A 22771-nucleotide genomic window follows, 5' to 3' on the forward strand; every position below is an offset into this window, starting at 1 on the left:
GAATGAAATCATCCTTGGGCTGAACTTTAAGATACTGAAATTGCTAAATGGCATCTTCAAGCTGACATTAATAAGTAGTTTTTTAAAAGTCAAAAGTCATGCACTTGGTTAAAAATTGTAGGGGCCTGGGGTGCATGGCTGGCTCAGTCAGTAGAGCATGCAACTCTTGATCTAGGGGTTGTGACTTCAAGCCCCATGTTGGTCAAAGAGATTACTTAAAAAAAATTGTAGGGGCCAAAGGCAGGCCACCCCAAGATGGGCCACTCTGACATAAAGATTATTTTAAGTTAAAAGCAATCAAGACCCAGCAGATTCAGAAAAAGCTCTTTACCTACCCTACAACTACCTAAGTAGAACTGTGATAGAGGACCTGCTCCAGGAAGAGAGCTATCACCATAGATAACTATATCCTGATACGAACTATGGTAGACAGGGAGGAACTCAGCAAAGTCTGATCAAATTCCTCTCTGTGTCTCGCTGTTTCTGAGTGTAACAAATGTAAACATTTGTTAACCCAGCATTTTCTCTTTTCCATCTTCTTGAAGGTTACATTCCTTCCCTTTGCAGACCCAGACACCTACCCACTTCTCCTCAGTTCAGGATGACATATATACTTCATTGTGTCGGACTCCCCTTGGAATTGCCATGTCTATGCGGATTGCCCACGTGTACGCTATTAAATTTGGTTTTCTTCTGTCTCATGCCAATTTGATTCTTAGTTCAGCCACAAGGACCTCGAAGGGAACAGGAATTCTTGTGCCCCAACAAAATCAAATTGTTCGAAAGAGCACACAATAAAAAGCAGGAGTCCTGTGCCCCACCTCTTCCTCTCCCAAATCCAGATTCTCCAAGGCAAGCGCTTTAACTCCTTCGTTCACGATTTCTTCTGCTGGTTTCTTCCACATCTCTAAACACCATCTCGCTTGACTCTTTCTTAACTTGCCCATTTCAGACACCTTCTATAAAAACACAAATCGACTTCCTCCTGTGACGGATGAGGCCGAAGCTCTCTGCCGCCCCATCCCCAGGCGGCAATCTCAATCGTTACTTCTATTGGCTACTTTCCTAACCTGAGACACTTTTGCGTCTTTTTTTTTTTTTTTTTTGCCAACCACTACCAGTTATCTGCAGCTGCCTCACAATGGAAAATGAGGTTCTTATCTCCCTCTCTCCCTCCCTCCCTCTCCAGCACCCGCCACGTCTCCACCTCACAAATCCTCTTTTCAAAGCTGATGACATTTACATCCCTGCTTTGAAGCCTTCTCTGATACATCTTGGGGATCGATTCTAAAACCTGAAAATTCATATAACAGACTGCGTAAGTCTCCTTCACTGAAGAGTCACGCTATGTCCCAGTTCTCATATCAGATGCTATTCTTCCTGGAGCTTTTATCTGCCTTTCCCTTATCTTACACTCTGCCTTTATCATTGCCTCAATCTGTTTGCAAACTATTCACTGTATTAGATATGAAATATGTTTTGGGGCACCTGGATGGCTCAGTCAGTTACATGTCTGACTTCAGCTCAGGTCATGATCTCATAGTTCGTGGGTTCGAGCCCCACATCAGGCTCTGTGCTGACAGCTTGGAGCCTGCTTCGGATTCTGTGTCTCCTGTCCCTGTCCCTCCTCTGCTCATGCTCTGTCTCATTCTGTCTTTCAAAAATAAATAAATGTAGGGGCGCCTGGGTGGCGCAGTCGGTTAAGCGTCCGACTTCAGCCAGGTCACGATCTCGCGGTCCAGCCAGCCCGCGTCAGGCTCTGGGCTGATGGCTCAGAGCCTGGAGCCTGTTTCCGATTCTGTGTCTCCCTCTCTCTCTGCCCCTCCCCCGTTCATGCTTTGTCTCTCTCTGTCCCAAAAATAAATAAACGTTAAAAAATAAATAAATAAATAAATAAATAAATGTAAATTAAAAAAAATTAAAAAAAAAAAAAAGAAATACATTTTAAGAGAAGCCAGCCTAGTTATGCAGGTATGTTCAGTTTATACAACTTCATCAAGCTATATTCCTATGATATGTGCACTTTCCTGTGTCTGTGTCTGATACTCCAATTTTAAAAAAATTCTAAAGAAAGCACCCTCTCTTTTCCTCATCAGTTGTGAAGGAAGAAATAGCAAGGGAGAGAAACTTTTGCATAGCACACTTATACATTTATATGAAGTTTAACATACTTAATAGTATGCTACTACGGTAGTATGATCTATGGTTAATAAATGATAGCACGGCACATTTATGTTAAGTTTATCAGCTCTGTTAACAAAATGTGAACGCCTGACATGCCAAGTGTTTTATATAATTGCACTTAATCCTCCCAACAACCCTGTTAATATCATCTGGTTTGTATTACAATATTACATAATTATCATGTTATAGCTGAGTACATTGAAGCTTTGAGAAATAATTTGTCAAAAGTCACACAGGCATCTTAATAGTGGCCAGTAATTTTTGAGTACGTACTATAGATCTGACACCATTCTAACTACTAAGTGTCGTATTTAAGCCTCAAAACATTATCCCCATTTAGCAGATGAGTAAACTGAGGCACACAGAAGCACACTTGTCCAAGGTCATCCAGCTGGTAAGTGGCGCCGCTTGGCTATGAACCCAAGCCACCTGGGTCCAGATTCTTAACCACTGAGCTATATACTACTTGGAAATCACAACAGAAATCTGAATTTGTGCAGGCGGTCCATAGGAACTAAATGGTTCATTATTCTGCTGTCCTGCCTAGCAATTGGGTCAACTGACGTTTAGAGAAGGAGTACATGCACGTTCCCATTCATTGAGAGGAAGGGAAACAGTAAACAAATAATAGGTTTCAAATACTGTGTTCTTTCTTTAAGCAGCTAATACTCACTTCTCACTTCCAGATCGCCACCACCATCAGATTTCCCTAACTCCGTCTCTCTCTACTTCCAGAGCACTTTGTAAATACAGATGACCTTTGAACAACATGGGTTTGGATGGTGTGGGTTCACTGATACATGGCTTTTTAAAATAAATACAGCAGAGTACTGTAAACATATTTTCTCTTCCTTGTGATTTTCTTAACATTTTCTTCTCTCTAGCTTACTTTATTATAAGAACATAGTACATAATACATATACAAAGTATGCGTTGACTGTGTATGTTATTGGTAAGGCTTCTGGTCAACAGTAGACTGTTAGTGGTTAAGTTTGGGGGAAGTCAAAGTTACACATGGATATACAGGGATATTTTCAACTGGAGGTGAGGGGAGAAGTCAGAGACCTTAATCCCCAAGTTGTTCAAGAGTCGACGGTACTCAAAAAGCACTCACCAGAATGCATCATGCAACGGATTTCCCTCCACATGCAGGTGGCTGCACACCAATCCCAAGAGTACTCACCGTGTTTAGTGCTCATCTTGCCCACTGATCTGGGACCACCAGGGCAGGGACCATCCATGTCATTCCCTGCTGTAATCCCACCTCCTAGCACAGTGTCTAGCACATGGGAGGCCGTCTATACATATGTGCTGAATGAATGAAGGCTAGATGCTTAAAAACCCAGCAGGATATAAGTTTACAAAACAAAAATTTCTATGCTTGCCTCAATAACGCATATTTGGGGCTCTTCCTTATGACCATCCACAGGCACCATAGCTTGATTCATAACCCACTCCTGGACAGCATCAGTAATGTGAGGGACAACTGTAGAAAGAAGGAATAATTAGCACAAAAGCTTATTTCATGGTTATCAAGGAGAAAGGAATGTATTTGTGTCTTTAGACCTCCCAAATAACCTGAAAGCCACTTGGCAAATGAGACAAATTACATTTCTCATGTTATTATCCATCTCACTGAAATGAATATTATAGGCACAATATAGATTTAATCACTTAAATGTTATGTCATTTCTATTGAAACTGACCGACCACGGAGAACAAGAAACAGAAAAGAGAAATGCCATGTTTGATTCAACTAGAAACATCCATAATGTCAACTAAAACCTGCAGGGAGAGCTGTCAAGGGTACTGTATGCTGGACCCCACGGGGAAGAAAGACGCAGAGTGGTCTGGCCTCACAGCCCACCAGCCAGTGGGTACGGGTCTGCTCAGGGTGTAGATGAGATCTTCATGTTGACCAGGGGCCTGTGGCTGCTCACGTCAGGTGAAGAGGCCAAAAGGTGACAGCCCAGCAAGGATTTGAGGCCCAGAGGTCCCTTAGGTGGTAAGCAGGCCTGCAGCTAGTGATCTCTGCTGAAGAGACAGAAAGGCGACATCCTCTCGGATACAACCAACTAACTTAATGGGCTACACAAAGCAGGAACGTCGCCTTCTGGGAAGCTAAGGCAAGGAAGGATCTGCTGCCTGCTCTACCTCACACCTGCTGCTCCCTCGAGATGGCAGGAAGTCGTCACCAACCGGTACATCTGGAACAACCCACATACATGCAGCAACGCTCCCTCCCATGGGTCCTCCCAAGATCTACACTCAGGGGGAAAACTTAGAAACCACAAGTGTAGCTGACACCTAAGCCACACCATCCAGTTTCAGTAATAACACTGCTGATCTTTTGATGTCTATCCATCCAACCCCCATGTCTACTTCTCAGCTTCCAACGTGTAAATGATTTAAAGGAGATGGGGAACTATCACCTTTACTCTACCATGTGGGAACGTATGAGTACTAGAGTTGGTGGGGATGGGAGGGAGAGAAGGGAGGACAGGGTGTCTCTCTTAAGACAAAAGAGAATCCTACCACTCAGGAAAAGGCTTGGTGAAAAAAGGGTCAGACCATACTACCAGCCACTCCAACCAGCCATTGAACTCCAGTTCAATCCCCCAGTGCATCCCCAACGCTGTCCTTCAAAGTGGAGTAAGTATGATCCATGCAAAGATACAAGAACAAAGGAGACAGACAAAATAAAAACAAACCAAAAAAATCTGCATCTCAATCAGGTAAAAGTGATGAATATGGTTCTCCATGGATTTTATACATAAAAGCTAAAGACAGATATATGGACTAGGAAAAACAATGACATTAGTAATAAAAAGACTGATGAAAATACAATCAAGAACATGGAGGGTGAAGTAGACACCTCTGAATAAAACAAAGAGGAAAAGAAAGCAGAGATATGAAAAGGATTGGAACTTGTAGAGTTCAGGGACCTTCTCATCTTCACATCTATTTTGAGCAGGTGCTCAGCACACAGGTCTCGCTAACCTTTATGGAAAAGAATACCTTGTACTGTTTTCCCCAGGTAATCACCACGCCTCTCTTTATTGATCACATGCTGATATATCTTCCCAGTGGTGATGTTGTTGTCTCTATAAAGGTTAATATCCAAAAACCGTTCATAATTTCCAAGGTCTAAATCAACTTCTCCACCATCATTTAAGACAAATACCTCACCTAAGATAAAAAAAAAAAAAAAAGGCAATGTAAATATTACAAATTTGCTTTCGGGGCGGCGGGCTGGCTCAGTTGGTGGAACGTGCGACTCTTGATCTCAGGGTGGTGAGTTCGAGCCCCACATTAGGTAAATAGCAATTTACTTCAAAGCATGAGTGTCCTGGATTCTGGAATTGGCACAAGAACGTTTTAATTCCCATCTCAGGAAACTTAAGCCACAATTAAACAGACAATACATGGAAAGCAGGGCCCCAGCAGGCCAACAGGGCAACTTAGTTAAAATGAGGCAAAAAAGCCAGTGTGTGCAACCAGCCACCTGCACAACAGCACCTGAAAAAGGACAGAGATAAAGACTTAATCAGACAAGGATGATTGTGCTAGCTATTGCGCATGTCTCCAGGTCTCTGCTGTTGCTTGAGGGCACTGATTGGGAGTCCAGTGTTCAAAAACCACCTTGTAAGAATTGAACCTCTCCCTGATCAAGGAAATTATATCATTTACTCCGATTTCAAGATGTTCACACCAAAAGAAGAAGGTTGGTTAGCTTATAAACAGAATCAGAAACCTTTTTTTTTTTTTTAAGTTTATTTAATTTGAGAGAGAGAGATAGTGCACAAGCAGAGGAATAGCAGAGAGAGAAAAAGAATATGCGGGGCTCGAACTCACGAACTGTGAGCTCATGACCTGAGCCGAAGTCAAGAGTCGGATGCTTAACCGACTGAGCCACCCAGGCACTCCTCAGAAACCTTTTATACCTTCATTCATGTCTACCTTAGAAAGTACCTACGAGAGGTCAGGAAGATCTCTAACTTAAAGAACAAAAGACCAAACTAATGAAATAGCACTATTTTCACATTCCCCAAATTTCATTTCCACTCCAAATTCCACTGTCTCATGTTAATGAGGAATCACCAATCTATAGGAGTCTTTTTACTTTGATCATCTTAACTTCTGACACATAAGGGAAGATCTCTGAAATCTCTTTAGTTGATTCAGGCCAAACCCAGTTGAATTTTTAAAGTCCTGAAATTTTAAATTCCTAAAAATTTAAAAGTACATACGCATTATATTTCTAGGAGAGAAAGAGAAAATGTGAATGACAAGTCTTTAAAACAGGTTCTGGGGAGCCTGGGTGGCTCAGTTGGTTGAGCATCCAACTCCGGCTCAGGTCATGATCTCACAGTTGGTGAGTTCAAGCCCTGAGTCTGGCTCTGTGCTGACAGCTCAGAGCCTGGAGCCTGCTTCGGATTCTGTGTCTCCCTCTCTTTCTGCCTCTCCCCAGCTTGTGCTCTGTCTGTGTCTCTCTCAAAAATAAACAAAAAATAATAATTTAAAAATAAATAAACAAAACAGGTTCTTAGATTTAGTGTAGTTATAATAAAAATTCCAACATATTTTTTCAACTTGAGGGTGACCCTAAAGTTAATTTGCTAGAAAAACAGGTGATTACCAAAACAAAGCACACAAAAAATAATAAAAAGCCCTTGTAATGAATAACAGTGAGTAAAGGAAGATCGAAATACATATGCATACCTATATTCCAATATATATAAAGATGGAATAAGATAGCATCCACAAATGTACAGAATCAAAATATCCAAAAGATCCCTACTACATAAAAGAATTTAATATAGGACCTGAAAATAATAATAATAAAAAACCTAAGAGCAGCATCACAAAATCAAAGTAAATAAACCACTCAGAAATAAACTTCAAAGAAACATAGGGTCTATATTTAGGAAACTTAAAAACCTTACTTCAGAGACAAATAAAGAAGGCATAAAAATAAGGAAAGCTGCTTCTAAAGCTCCTGAATGGGTCAGTCAATATTTTCGGTGTTCAATTCTTCCCCAAATTAATGCATAAATTTAAAGAACTTTTTGTCAAAAACTCCGACGCAACTTCTTGTAAAGTTGAACACAATGGTTCCTAAGTTAATTCTGTATACAACAAACATTTTGGAGTTCAGAAAAAAAAACAAAGGAAGAAGAAAGGAATATGGAGAGCTCTGACCTACTTGATAATAAAAAGCTGCAGCTATTAAAATGATAGGCAGGAATAAACACAGAAATCCGGAACAGAACAGAGGACAAAGATAGACCTAAGTAGAGACAAAAATGTAGTATATAATAAAAGGTGGCATTTCCAGGCAGCACAAAAGGGATGAAATCTTTGAGAAATGCCATTAGGAATAGTTGGCTAATCAAAAAAAAAAAAAAAAAAAAAAAAAAAAAAGAAAAAAAATTATGTTACATCTTCATACATTCCAGATGTGTTATTAATGTTAAAGCAAAAGGAAATGAAACTATAAATATAGATCCATAAGAAAATATAGATGAGTATTTAAATATTCCTGTGGCAGAGAAGCCTAAAGTGACATCAAAGGCAGAAACCATAAAGGAAACAGTTGATATATTTAATCACATAAATGGCAAGTTGAAATTCATCAGTGACAAACAGAGGTAATGTTAAAGCAAATTTCAAATAGAGTAAAACTATATATATATATATGTATATATATATGTATATATATGTGTGTGTGTGTGTATATATATATATATATATATATATATATATATATAGGTTAATACACTTTACATAAAGTATTCTTGAAAATCATTTTAAAAAATCCAAAGGAAAATTGGCATAGCACATGGCATTAGCCAATTTTGCTGCACACCAAACAACCCTAAAATTTTAGTGACTTACAAAATGCTTATTGATTTCTCCCTTGAGTTACATGGGGGCTGTGGGGCAGTTGTGCGTCTACTCCGTCTCATTCCAGGACCCAGACCTACACGGGGCGGGCAATTCTCAGGGAGGAGAGCAGAAGCACCAAAGAGACAGAGCCAGATCATGCCACGGTACCGAAAATTTCTGCTTCAACAAGGCAGATGTCACATTCACTAATGTCTCCTAGGGAAAAACTCTCTCGGGTTTATCCAGGACTAACAGGGTTCCCAGGGTTTGGACTTTCAGTTTCAAAACCACGAAAATTCCAAACAGACCTGGATGATTGAACCACCGTACATGACCAAAGTCCAAAGTCAATGGGACAAGGAAATTTACTCCACAGAAGGAAGTTGTGTAATGGTTTCAAACAAAAATATAATCTACCACTGACTTCAATAAGTCATTCCACAGACAAAATGAAAATCAAAGAAATCCAAATTAGAACAATGAGATACTTTTAGTTTTGTTTTGTGTTTTGGTTTTCTCTCCGGTTAGCAAAGTTTAAAAAGAATAATATTCAGCAGGGATATAAAAATACAGGTCTTCTTATGCAGTTGATGTGTATATAAATTAGTGCAGATACACAGCCTTTATCAGAAAATTCTTGGAAACAAGATGGAAGTTGAAATTTGAAGTTTTTCAGATTATGGAAAGGTACTATAGAAAACTCTCCATATATTAGAAAACACTTCAAATGCAAACACATTCCAAGTGAAATAAAGAATCAAACACATTCCAGGGGCACCTGGATGGCTCAGCCAGTTAAGCATCTGACTCTTGATTTCAGGTCTGGTCATGATCTTACAGTTCATGAGTTCGAGCCCTGCATCAGGCTCTGTGCTAACAGTGTGGAACCTGCTTGTGATTCATTCTCTCTCTCTCTCTCAAAATAAATAAATAAACCTTATTTTTTTAAAAAAAGAATCAAAACATATTCCAAGTAGAATAAAGACTAGAAATAGCCACACCTTTATGAAGATTTTTCAATTTTCAAAACTTTTGAAAAAAGACTATAAATAACCACAAACTTATGAAGAATTCTAAGAACTTTTTTGATTTTAGAGTTATAGATAAGGGATCATGAGCCTAAAAACCTTTGGTAATATACATCATATGCCAAAAGCCTGAAAAGCATATGTGACATCAAAAATTCTGCACACAGGGGCACCTGGGTGGCGCAGTCGGTTAAGCATCCGACTTCAGCCAGGTCACGATCTCGCGGTCCGGGAGTTCGAGCCCCGTGTCAGGCTCTGGGCTGATGGCTCAGAGCCTGGAGCCTGTTTCCGATTCTGTGTCTCCCTCTCTCTCTGCCCCTCCCCCGTTCATGCTCTGTCTCTCTCTGTCCCAAAAATAAATAAACGTTGAAAAAAAAATTAAAAAAAAAATTCTGCACACAGGCATTTATGTTTAAAAAAATAAGACTTCAAGATTTCCATCACAGTGTTATTTATAATATCGATACACTGGAAATTATTTCCTATTATTGTACAGATTGTGTACAGCCTTTAAGAGTATAAAATATATATAAATGTCCACATCACATTGTTGTAAAAATTAGATTAAAAACTAGTGTGACTATAAGATCCAATTCATTTAAAGTTCAAAAAAAAAAGCAAAAGTAATGTCTGGAGTTAATCTTTACGATGTGTCAAAAAGTTTAGAGAACATTGATTAAGGAAGCATTTTCCTAATTGTTGAAAAATAACCTCTGTTAATGCTCATCTATCCCTACTAGTAGGTTATGCAGCACGCAGTGTATTATGTAGTACGTAATAAAAATAAGATGAAAAAGTAAAAAAAGAATAAAGCTAAAGAGAATAAGCAAAAGTAACCTATGGTGTTAGAAGACAGGATAGCAGTCACCTTGGTGGTTTCTGGTGGGGAAAGATGGAAGGAGCAAAGAGGGGTTTCTGTTTCTTGATCTGGGGGCCAGCTACACAGTATGTTCATCTTATCAAGTGGTACACTTACGATCTATGCACTTTCCTGCTTGCATGTAAAAAGTTTAAAAAGAAAGTATCTAGAGGCTCCTGGGTGGCTCAGTCAGTTAAGCAGCCGACTTTGGCCCAGGTCATGATCCCCCAGTTTGTGAGTTTGAGCCCCACATAGAGCTCTCTGCTGTCAGCACAGAGCCCACTTTGGATCCCCTGTCGCCCTCTCTTCCCCTCCCCTGCTCGTGTGCGCTATCTCCCAAAAATAAATAGTAAAAAAAAAAAGAAAGTATGTAAGTGCTAATATCTTTTAAAAAGTAATTGGCATATACACTCAAATGTCAACATTACTAATAGTTGCCCCAAGTGGTGGGAAATGGATGATTTTTATTTTCTTCATGACAGTCTATATTGTCAATATAACTGTCAATATGATCTATATTGTCTGACTTCTCTTAACAATGAAATGTTAAGAGAACTCTATGACCTCTATTGTAAAATAAAAAACATAATTTGTACTGCAAAAGATACAATCAAAATGGTATCCTCATACACATGTTCATAATGTGTGATCCAGCAACTCTACTTCTGGAACTCTAACCTAAAGAAATTACCCAAAATACAAGAAAGAACTGCAATTTAACCCCATGCTTTATAAGACGGGGAAATTATTCTCTCATACCGTGCTCATAAGGTGAAAAAGTGCCTGCATCGATGTTAATATAAGGGTCAATTTTGATGGCAGTGACTCGGAGTCCACATGATTTGAGAATCGTTCCAATGCTGCTCGCGATGATCCCTTTACCAATGCCTGAGATGACCCCTCCAGTGACCAGAATGTACTTCATTGGGAGATGAGTGGCTAGGTGCCAGCACCCAGATATAATCTGAAAGATAATAAAATTAAGGGTCAGGGAAGAGAAACATATTCTCAAACCAGTGAAGCAGGAGGGGGTTAAACCAGAATTTCAAAAGCAGACAGCATTTTTCCATATAAAGTAAATTTTTGAAACAAAATCTTATTTTCTCGGTTTTCCATTTTCGTCGATATGCAGGAAGCTGTGGAAACCTTCTGCAAGCAAAGTGGCTGGCTCCATTGCCCTGATTTTCCATTTACCCCAACTCTGTCACGTGAAAAACTCTTGCTTTTCATCACAAGAAACCAAATTTTCATGGAATTCAGAGGCATGGTAAAATTTTTGCTTAAGGTTTATTTATTTTTCAGAGAGAGAGAGAGAGAGAGAGAGAGACGGAGCGGGAGGGGGAGGGGAAAGCAAAGAGAGGGAGACACAGAATCCAAAGCAGGTTCCAGGCCTTGAGCTGTCAGCACACAGCCTGACGCAGGGCCCAAGCTCATGAACCACGAGATCATGACCTGAGCCGAAGTCGGACAATTAACCAACTGAGCCACCCACCTGCCCCAGAAGAGACAAGGACCTATAATCAAACTGATCTGTACTGATTGTATCTGGGCAAGTTACTAATCCCCTCTGTGCCTGTTTCTTTATCTGTGAAATAGGATAAAAGATACTGGTCCCAGGGCGCCCGAGTGGCTCAGTCAGTTAAGCATCCAATTCTTGGCTTCAGCTCAAGTCATGATCTCACGTTTTTGTGAGATCGAGCCCCACATCAGGCTCTGCACTGACAACATGGAGGCTGCTTGGGATGCTCTCTCCCTCTCTCTCCACTCCCCCCACCCCCACAAATAAATAAATAAACTTAAAAAAAAAATAGCAGTTCCTTGGAGCATTATTCAGCACTAAAAAGGAATGAACTAGGGGCACCTGGGTGGCGCAGTTGGTTAAGCGTCCGACTTCAGCCAGGTCACGATCTCGCGGTCCGTGAGTTCGAGCCCCACATCAGGCTCTGGGCTGATGGCTCAGAGCCTGGAGCCTGTTTCTGATTCTGTGTCTCCCTCTCTCTCTGCCCCTCCCCCGTTCATGCTCTGTCTCTCTCTGTCCCCCAAAAAATAAATAAACGTTGAAAAAAAAAATTAAAAAAAAAAAAAAAGGAATGAACTATCATGCCATGAAAATACATGGGGGAAACTGCCATGCATATTACCAAGCGAAAGAAGCCAATCTGAAAACGTTACATGCATCCTGTATGATTCCAACTATTTGACATTCTGGAAAGGGCAAAACTATGGAGACAATAAAAATATCAGTGATTGCCAGAGTTTAGGGGGAGGGAAGGATGAATAAGCAGAGCACAGAGGATCTTTAGGGCAGTGAAACTGTTCTGTGTGATATTCTAATGGTGGATACACATCATTATGCATTTGTTCAAACCCACAGAATGTAAAACACCAAAAGCAAACGCCAATGTAGTCTAATGGACTTTGGATGATAATAATGTATCAATGTAGGTTCATCAGTTGTAACAAATGAACCACTCTGGTTCCAGATGTTGACAGTGGGGAAGGCTGTGCCTGTGGGGGCAGGGGATATATGAGAACTCAGTGCTTACCGCTCAGTTTTGCTATGAACCTAAAATTGCTCAAAAACACGAAGTCTGTTTTCTTAAAAAAATCAATATTCAAATAAGCCAACATTTTCAAAAATCTCATAGGTGGTTGTGAGGATTGAATGAGCTATAGATTAGAGGTCAGCTGATGCCCATTCTGATTTTGTAATTTACTTTCAAAACAAACTATCATGATTTGAAGGTGTATAAGGTTATACCTCACTTCAGAGCTCTGAGTTCAATTTAAACTAGTCGACCATGGTCAAGGCAAGTAAACTGAAGCCATCCAAAATATACATGAAGCCATACAAAATACACTGAGCCCAGGTGGCTCAGTCGGTTAAGCATCTGACTCTTGATTTCGGCTCAGGTCATGATCTCACAGTTCGTGAGTTGAAGCCCTGCATCAGAGTCTGTGCTGATGGTGTGGAGCCTGCTTGGGATTCTCTCTCTCCCTCCCCCACTTCTCCTTCCCTGCCCCAAATAAATAAATAAACTTAAAAAAAGCATACAGATATAGATATATAGATATACACATACATATAAGTATATACTTTTATACACATATGTCCCATCCCAAATGGCTTCCCTAAGTCCCTGGACCTACCTTTGTCTACACACTACAGGTGATCACATCCAGTGCCATTGTTCCCCTTCCCTAGCCAGCTGGCATTCCATTGACTGCAGCTAAATTTAGCATAAAAGATTCACAATCAGTCCAAACCCAGAATGGTCCTCCTGTGGATCCACAATACATCTGAATATTCGCCTCTTTCCACTCCCACTGGCCCAGGTGGTCATTATAAGGGCAATTTCTTCACAGCTCTCCCTTACCCACTCCTCTGTTGCTTTCTTCTGTTTTGATAAGTGCCCCTCCTCTAAAGTCAGACAGCCTGGGTTCAAATGTTCACTCTGTTATTTACAACTCTGACCCTGGGCAACTTTTTCAGCTTTTCTAAACCTTGAATTTCCCTACCTGTGCAGTCCACAGACATAATAATAGTGCCCATGGTATACGGGCATGTGGGCATTTACAAAGAGAGTGCCCAAGTGCTCAATGAAAGTTAGCCGTTAGCATTTTTCACAGCACTCTGCTCACCATTCAATCAGCTCACAAGTGTTTATTAAATGTCTATTATGCTTGACATGTTCCCAGGTCCTGGGGCTATGGGGATGAACAAAAAGGCAAGACCCCTGCCCTCTTGGACTTCACCGTTCCTTATGGGATTAAGGGGCAAATTGAAGCCAGCGTGCGTTTTGTCAGTTGAGAGGAAAGAATGAATACTAGAGGTCATATCGCCCCGAGCCGCAGCTGGACTAGGAACAGCAATCCAAGGAACCCGTAGAATTGCAACTCCATTCCCTTACAAGTAAAGACGTAATTACCAGGTGTACCTAATGAAATCTCCAACATAAACACAAAGTCAGAGGAAGGAGCACCCGAGCACCTGCTAGCATGATCTCATGGCATCCACCTTCTCAGGAGATCCCTGCCCCAAATCTTGCCCTTAAAATCCCTCACTTGCAAACCATTAGGGAGTTAGGAACTTTAGAGGATTAGCTCCCTGTTCTCCTAGGTAGCATCACACCAATAAATAGCCTATCTTCCTTTACTGCAAAAAGCTCAGTGTCAGTTTTTATTGGCTTGCTGGGCATGGGTTGAAAAAAGTCTCATTTGGTTCCGGTACAAAATGAGCACTGCTGTAACTGTAACTTATACTTGCACTGTGACACTATTAAAATGACTTCCTGGGGTCCCTCTGTAGTTCAGGGCTCAGGTCATGAACTGGTGGTTCCTGGGTTCCAGCCCCCTGTCGGGCTCTGTGCTGACAGCTTGGAGCCTGCTTCAGACTCTGTGTCTCCCTCTCTGTCTGCCCCTCCCCCGCTTGCGCTCTGTCTCTCTCTCAAAACTAAATAAACATTAAAATATTTTTAAATAAAAATAAAAATAAATGACTTCCTATTTGTGAAAGTTAGCAAAATCAAACAAATGCCATTGAAAACAAGAGTGCATTCATGTGAAGTCTCATTATGTGGTTGTCAAAAAGCCTAAGAATTTTTCATAAAAAATTCCCTTATATACAAGGATATAAAATCGAATACATGATCTCAATTATATTTTTTAATGAAAACTTATCAAAAGTACCTCAAAAAGCTAAATTTTAATACTTAGGTGGTTGGGCTGTAGGCAATTACTACTTTTTTATATTTTCAAAGGCACAAGATAACCTTTTTTAAGCACATCAGATATTTTACAATGTTCTTCTTGAAAATGTAACTTAATATCGAAGAGACACCTACTCCTTTCGACTTGTAAGCAAGGCAGTAAGTTTGAAGCAAAGTTTTAAAACTGTAAGAAAAATCAGGCTCTTTAGGCTACTTCCCTGAATCTATATGTTCTTCACCATTTGAAGACTAAAGTTTTCATTTACTTTTTTTTTTTAATATGCAGTGAACGGAACTGTTTGTAAAACAGTTTGTAAAACAGGAGTGTGTAGAGCTGCTCTGTCTGCTGTCCAATAAAAACATTACAGGAACCACCGGTGTAACTTTAAATTTAGTAGTAGTAGCCGATTTAAAAAGTAAAAAGAAATAGATGAAGTTAATTTAACAATATCTTACTCAACCCAATGTATCCAAAATAGTATCATTTTAACATATAATCAATATCAGAATTCATTAGTGAGGTATTTTACAACCCTTTTTTTTTTTTTTGTACTAGTCTTCAAAATTTGGTACTTCGAGCACATCTCAATTCAGACTCGCCATATTTCCAACGCTCAAGAGCCACACGTGGCCAGTGGCTGCCACACTGGACAGTTGCGGGCCTTGAGCAATTAAAAATGTCAGAAGCACCAAGACACACCTTCTCAGTGACAGCCATTTAAAACGTATTAGTCACAAACAAGAGTACTTCCTGAATGATCCCATTTTATTAAGTTCTAAAGCAGGCAAAACTAAGCTATTATAGAAATCAGGCAGGTTTGGGGGGGGGGGTGGATTGACTGGAAAGGGGCACGAGGGAACTTTCTGGGGTGATGTAAATGGTTTACGTCAAAGTTGGGGTAGCGATCACACGGGTGTATAATTTGTCAAATCCCTGATCTGCACCCTTAAAATGGGTGCATTTCGTTGCATATAAATTACACATCAAATCCGTAAAAACTGCTGCAAAAAGAAAGCTATTTTGTAACAGCTGCGTACTTAGCCACAGTGCGCCCTTAGCAGCTATTCTGGGGAAAATGCTAGGGTCGTTGTTTAAGGAGTGCACCAGGCGGGGGAGGGGACAGAAAGGCCATTTCACTCCACGCGGGGCTTCACTTCCGCCAACGCCATCTCGGGGCTCTCCCGGCTCCCGAGGCCAGGGAGAAATGGGGCCCGGGGCGCAGCCTGCCCCTGCGCCCCCTTCCGAGGCCCGTGCGGGGGGAAGCGCACCCAGGGGACCCGACGCTCGGGAGGCCGGATCGCGGGGCCGCCGCACGGCAGGTTCCGACGGCACTGGGCGCGGGCAGGGCAGCCCCGGCCCCCGCCCGTCCGCCGTCCGCCGGCAGTCTGCGTGCGCGGGGTGCGGGGACGCGCCCGGCTGTCGGCCCCTCTTGGCTCGGCGCGGGCGCCATCGGCGAGCGGACAAAGGCGCCCGGCCCCACGTGCGCGCCGGGGCTGGGGGCTCGGAGGCCCTGGGGGTCCGGGGAAGGTCCGGGAGGGGGGTTACCTGCGGCGGTGGTGGTGGCGCCGGGAGGGTGGCCAGTAGGGACGGCGCGCTCCGCCCCGCGGCGGGCCCGCGCTCACCTGTAGGGCTGGGGAAGGGGCCGCCGCTAGGGGTGTCCCTTGTCGCCACCGGGTCCTTCCCGCTGCCCGCGCGGGCCTCGGGGTGCGCGGCGCCCTCCTCGCCCACCTTTCCCTCTCCTCCTGCTGCCGGCCCCGCTGACTCACGCTGGTGAGCTTGGGGTTTGCACCCGCGTTTGTGCAATGTTCCAAAACAAGCACCTAAAAAGTGAGTCCTCAGGCACAGACAGCTTCCCGCCACCCTCCGCCCTGGATGCACTTGGCCCCAGGCCTCGTTCAGCCCGGGGACTGCTCCTCCCCTCCGTGGCTCACTTAGCAGAGGCACTTCGGAAGCGCGGGTGAACGCCACGTTCCCGGCGAGCCCCTGCCTCTAGGCAAGGCGACACCCTGGCTTGGGTCCTCCCGTCCAGTTCTCACCACTGTAAAGAGCTTCACGCTGTCACGAACGTTTGTGGAACCCTTACTGCACTCCAGGAACTGCAGGAACGCTAAGAAGAGGACGCAAATAAAACTCGATTCCTGCCTTTGAGGGGCTTGCAGTCTGGAGGCAGCTCGACACGTCTATTGAAATCATTAAAGTTCCTTGGGGCGCCAGGCTGGGTGGAGCCTGCGACTCCCGATCTGGGGATTGTAGGTCCCAGCCCCGTGTTACGTGTTGCGATTACTTAAGAATACAATTTTGGGGACTCCTGAGTGTCTCAGTGGTTAAGCGTGGGACTTCGGCTCAGGTCATGAACTCACGATCCTGAGTTCGAGCCCTGCACAAGGCTCTGGGCTGACTGCTCAGAGCCTGGAGCCTGGTTGGGGTTCTGAGTATCACTCTCTCTGCCCCACCCCCACTCGCCCTCTGTCTCTTTCTCTCAAAAATAATAAACATTTTTTAAAGTTTTAAATAAAATATTTAATAAAACAAATCAGTAAAGTTCCTCAAACAGTACTAGTGAAGGAGAGAGGGGGCGAAGCTGGGTTGGGAAAGGACAATCAGGGCTTCCAGACTGTTTAATAAGAGTATTTGGAGGATTTCTGGCGACTGAGTGGCTCAGTCGGTTGAGCTTCAGACTTGGGCTCAGGTCATGATCTCGAGGTCCATGGGTTTGAGCTCTGCATCAGGCTCTGTGCTGACAGCTCAGAGCCTGGATCCTGCTTTGGATTCTATGTTTCCCTCTCTGTCTGCCCCTCCCCCACTTGTGCTCTCTCTCCCTCTCTCTCTCTCTCTCTCTCTCTCAAAAATAAACATAAAAAATATTTTTTAAAAAGTGTTTGGAGGCTGGCTGGGGCTGGGAGAGGACACACGTTTTTAAGGCAAAGGGAGGAACACAAACCGCTGAAGGAGAAAGGATCTAACTGGACAATAGAAGGGATGGGAATTGAGATAGAAGAGTTAGGAAAGTGGTGAAAATTGTGAATAACCAGCGAGAGTCACTAGAGTGCCAAGTGAGACAAGTGTCATTGAAGACCTAGAGGAGTCATAACCACTGTTGCGTAACGGTGGCCAGCTATGATTTTGCCAGCTATATAGGTAGATCTATAAATATGGATATTTATGATTAAAGCAGTTTGTGGGCTGAGTAGAGGGAAAAAGAGTGAGGCAGTTAAGGGCCTGAGAGAATCTGATTATGGTAATGCACTAAGAGTCTAGTCCACACAGGGAAGGACTGACAGCAATGTGGAGCTGACAGACTAGGAGAAAGAAAAGAGAACTGAAGACAAAGGGACTATGGGAATAAGGGAGCTGGCACATTGTCACCAGAGTGTGGGGTTGGCATTGGAGACTTCAAAGGGTAAGTAATTCCAGGAGATGATACAGTTTAGGGTCTGACAGCTAAAATAGAGTCAAATGAGATGGGCACCACTGAAATTGGACCTAGCACCCACCAGGCCGGTGCACGGGACAGTGAGGGCTTTGAACTTGGATGAGCCAATGGAGGCCAAGAAACCAAATCTTCAGCGAATGTGGATGAGTGATCCCAAAGCTAATAGATGACAGGACAGCAACAAGGATGGTTGGAGGGTTGCATGGCAAAAATTAGATGAGTTTCAAAGCAAAGGGGAGTTTCTCTCCACCAAGGATGACAGAGTAGTGTCAAGGGAGAAGCAGGAAGGAGCTAGGGACGGTGATGTCACCTTCTGGAAAAATAAACAGAGGCTCCACTCAGTAGGAACTGTATGGAAGCCCGAAGTCTTCATGAAAGCCAATAAATACATTTTTTGAAAAGGAGGAAACACCTTTGAAGGCTGGAGGCATGGAGAGGTTTGTTATAAAACAAGTCTCCCACAGGATCCTGTGGAAAGAACATTTATGAAATGGGTTGACATCAATGGTGATACTTACCTGCCACATATGTAAGACTTCCTTCCACATTTCAATACTTCATTCTCTTTTTATAACCAGGACAATTACTATGATCCCCTTTCTATAATGAATAACCTGAGGCTTAGAGATGTGAAGTTTCCTGACCAAAGGTACATTAGTTAATATGAGTGGCAAAGTCACTGTAAAACATTTACCCCCAAAGCCAGATTCTTCACCACAAGATGTGGGGTCTTATCCTTATCTTAGTCTATTCATCTATGTAACTAACAGATAAAAGATATTTTGTGAATACAAAGGGATTACTAATGATAACTATTGTATTATTAATCCAAAATTGTGGAGGGGGGGGAGTGGATCTAGCAGAAAAACAGATTTGATAAGAGGATTCAGATTGACTGATTTGGGTGGGACAAGAATATCCTCATTCAACAAGTGTTTATTAATGGCCTACTACCAGCATAGCAATAAGGATAAAAAAGAGATGATAAAGAAGTCTGCCATTAAGTAGATGGCTCATGCTCTTTTACAGTCTTTTTATTTTGAAGAATTCTACCTTTCAGAACAATTGTAAAACTGTCTGTTCCCTGGGAAACACAGCCTTCACTGTGGTTTTGGGTGCTCCTGGAGATAAAGCAAAAGTAAAGTGGAATAGGCTGGGACCTACCTCTGCTTACTGAAAGCCCACCCCCGCCCCTGGCAGTATATTTTTGCAGGTGAAGAAACTTGAAGGGCAGAAAGGACAAATAACAAGTCAAGGTTATTCATTTAGTAGATGGTGAAGTTAGAATCTTCATTCCTGTAAGCTCCTGACTGAAATTCTAGGCTCATCTCTATCATACTTGAACCAAATATCCCTTCTCAATAAAGTGTTGACCACCTTCAGGTTCTCACTGACACAAATCCTAGAAAACACTGGTCCTAAGAGGTCTGACTCTAAAAACAGGCTGGAATGTCATTAATGCCACTGAATTGTACCTTTAAAAATAGTTAAAATGGCAGATTTTTTAATATATATTTTATTGCTATTTAAAAAATTAATAGAGTAATATACCCAAAACCATTGAATTGTACACTTTAAACACATTAATTACGTAGTATGTGAATTATATCTCAGTAAAGCTGTTTGGGTTTATTAAGCTAAAGTCCTGGACCTGAATTGTAAATATACCTCAGGCTGGAAAACTGGAGAGCAGGGAAATCAGAATCATAATCTATCACAATGTGTCCCCAAGTATTCACACAAGTCACTGGAACTAAGTTACTCTTTTCAAAATGGTGGGAGGAGGAATTATGGGTGTCCTTTGCCAACGGATTGCTTGAGACTGTGCTTGTGAAATATGTTCATGAATTGTTTGGAGGGGTAGTTGTTTACTTGACTCGTTTTTTTGTTTATTTACATGTTATTATGGGAAAAAATAAAAGTATAGAGCAGCAGACATAAAGTATAACCACCAGCTTGGACAACTGCCAATCCCTGGACAGGCTTGTTTCACCTATATCCCTACCCATTTCCCCCCATCCTGTATTAATTTGAAGCAAATGCCAGACATCCTATCATTTCATTGGTAAATATCTCAGTACAACTCTCTAAAATATAAAAACTCCTTTAAATACACACAATACTACCACCACAATTTAAAGATTAACAATCCCTATGTCCATCAACACATAAATGGATAAACAAACAGTGGTATGGGGCACCTGGGTGGCTCAGTTAAGCATCTGACTCTTGATTTCTGCTCAGGTCATGATCTTATGGTTCATGGGTTGGAGCCCCACATCGGGCTCCATGCTGACAACGCAGAGCCTGCTTGGGATTCTTTTTCTCTCTCTCCCTCTCTTTCTCAAAATAAATAAATATTCAGCCTTTTTTAACACAGCCTTTTGTTAAGGCAGAATTTTAAGAAAATTCTGACACATGCCACAACATGGATGACCTCAAGGGCATTTGCTAACTGAAATAAGGCAGTCACAAAAAAAGACAAATACGGTATAATTCTACTTACATGAAGTTCCTGGAGTAGTCCCACTCATAAGAGACAAATAAATTGGTGAGTGCCAGGGGCTGGTGGGAGGAAAGAATGGGGAGTTGTTTAATGCATTTTGCAACTCACAGAGCTCTGGAGACAGTTGCACAACAATGTGAATGCACTTAACGCTACTAAACTGTACACTTAAAAATGGATAAGATGATACATTTTATGTGTATTCTACAATTAAAATTTTAATGAGACGATTCCTTACTTTCATCAACTATCCATTGCTCAAATTTCCAATTCTTATAAACGTCATACTTTTTCTCCCAATGTTTGCTTGAATTAGTATCCAAATAAAATCCACTGGTTGTCATGGGCTATGTCTCTAAATTCAGTTCTAACCTATAGGTTCCCCTTCCCCTCTGTTGCAATTTATTTGAAGAAACAAGGTCGTTTGTCCTGTGGTTTCTCACAGCTTAGATTCTGCTGCCCACATCCCATGGGGTCCTCTAATGCTTTCCTTAGTCTGCTGTATTCCCTGTAAATTGGTCGTTGGACCTAGAGGCCCTGGGCCAATTTTGATTCGGACTCAGAAAGGGGCTAAAGACCTCCATTTCTGCGTGGACGGCCCAGCGTGGCCTGACAAAGCGAGGCTGAGCCAGCAGCCAAGCTGCTTAGAGTGACAAAGACCCGTTTACACGGCAGGGTCAGTCACCTAGAAACGCTGGGGAAGGAGGAGAGACGACAGGGCGGGACTACGCTGGGAAAAACCTTTGTCCGCTTTCCACGCACGTCATAAAGTTACTGAAATAAACAGCCCACGGGGGCGGGGCCTTTGGTGGAAGTGACGCACGCGCGGCCGGCGGCGGAGCTGCCATAGAGACTGGGAGACGGATAGACAGGCTGCTCGCGGGTCGCATTTCTGGCCATCTCCCCGGGAGACAAGCGTTGTGGAGTCGCTAGCCGGCGGTGCTAGTTAGGGTCTCCGGTGACCCGGACCGCGGCAGCGGCACCGCGGGCGGGATGTTCCGGAGTTTGAGCAGTTGGTTTGGCTTGGAGCAGCCGGCGGCGGGTGGCCGGCAATCTGAGGGAGACAGGCAGCTGGAGGGAGACGCTCCACCCCAGAACTGCTCCGAAGCGGTGACCGAGTCGGTGGAGGGGGAGCCGCAGCAAGCGGGGGACCAGGAACTCCTTCACCAGGCGAAAGGCCTCGGCAGTGAGTCTCTTCCAGCCCTCGGGACCGGAGAGTGTAGGGGGATGCCCGCTCCCTCCTCTTGACGCCCGGGGCGCAGGGCCGACTGCTTGTGGGGTGTGGAGCGGGTGGAATGGGAGGAAGGTGTGTCTGTGGGTCCTCTTGGGACGGGAAAGGTTGGTGAGGATCTGGGCAAGGCTGGAGCTTCATCCAGCAGTCAGATTGTGGGCAAGTTCCTGGTGACAGGTCACCGCCTTACGAAGTGTGTAAACATTGGGAGCCAGGGCTTCCGCAAAGCGGTGTGGCTCGACGTCTTTAGGTTTGACAGGGAATCTTTTTTATTCATTTCTTGAGCTTTCACCTCCACACCCCCCACCCCCAGGACGGGGGGCGTTGGGGAGGTTAAGTCGGTTGGAAAAGTGCCCTTTTGCGTCTGTAGCGCCGAGTGTGTTGTCTGAAATAAATTACGGGAAGAGTTACCGAAGGCGTCCCTCAGGCTGGTTTAGGTGCAGCGGAATTTTTTTTTTAAGGCGGGAAAGTAGTTGTCGATTATTGTCTGGGATGCAGGTTTCAGTACCGGATGGCTTGTGGCCGATTTCTCATTTAATCTGTTAAACACCTCTGTGAGTTGGGAGAACAAGCCTACAGTTACTGGCTCAAAGCTATGGCAAATGGTAGAAGTGGAATTTGAACCAAGGTCTGTCTCATTTTAAAGGCCGTACCCTTTGCGAGCCACAGTCTAGTTAGGGAGGACAGTGAAAGTTGTAGGCTTGAAAAATAAACACATCGCTCTGGTAATTCTGATTCTGGAGACCATGGCGGGCTTAAATGATCAAAGAAAACATCCTTGAGAAGGTGAGTCCTAAAGCAGGTGGCACTACAAGTGAGAGAACTGTGGCAAAGGTAGATAGTAAATTTAGCAAGCATTTTTTTTTTATTTTTTTTTTAACGTTTATTTATTTTTGAGACAGAGAGAGACACAGCATGAACGGGGGAGGGG

General features: G+C 43.0%; 2 protein-coding genes across 6 annotated transcripts in view; one reads left to right on the forward strand and one right to left on the reverse strand.

Moving 5' to 3' along the window:
- The window catches only part of CTPS2 (CTP synthase 2), a 103809-nt gene extending 82483 nt beyond the window's left edge, over positions 1 to 21326 (reverse strand). The window contains exons 1-5 of one of the 5 annotated variants that reach the window (XM_045050320.1): positions 20848 to 21326; positions 20610 to 20668; positions 10720 to 10924; positions 5203 to 5373; positions 3570 to 3670 (exon numbers count right to left, since the gene is read on the reverse strand). In XM_045050320.1, the coding sequence (XP_044906255.1) occupies positions 3570 to 3670; positions 5203 to 5373; positions 10720 to 10885 (438 nt within the window). In that variant the 5' untranslated portion in view covers positions 10886 to 10924; positions 20610 to 20668; positions 20848 to 21326. Of the gene's footprint in view, positions 1 to 3569; positions 3671 to 5202; positions 5374 to 10719; positions 10925 to 16215; positions 16427 to 16706; positions 16862 to 20609; positions 20669 to 20847 lie in introns of those variants that run through there. The other 4 variants (XM_045050322.1, XM_045050321.1, XM_045050319.1 and 1 more) reach the window with 4 other exon arrangements.
- A 114-nt stretch (positions 21327 to 21440) lies between these two features.
- Positions 21441 to 22771, forward strand: part of SYAP1 (synapse associated protein 1) — a 31009-nt gene continuing 29678 nt past the window's right edge. Inside the window, exon 1 of the mRNA XM_023249512.2 lies at positions 21441 to 21795. Coding sequence (XP_023105280.1) covers positions 21603 to 21795 — 193 coding nt within the window. The 5' untranslated portion in view covers positions 21441 to 21602. The remainder of the gene's footprint in view (positions 21796 to 22771) is intronic.

Source organism: Felis catus, chromosome X (assembly GCF_018350175.1).
Source record: "Felis catus isolate Fca126 chromosome X, F.catus_Fca126_mat1.0, whole genome shotgun sequence".
Classification (NCBI taxonomy): Eukaryota; Metazoa; Chordata; class Mammalia; order Carnivora; family Felidae; genus Felis; species Felis catus.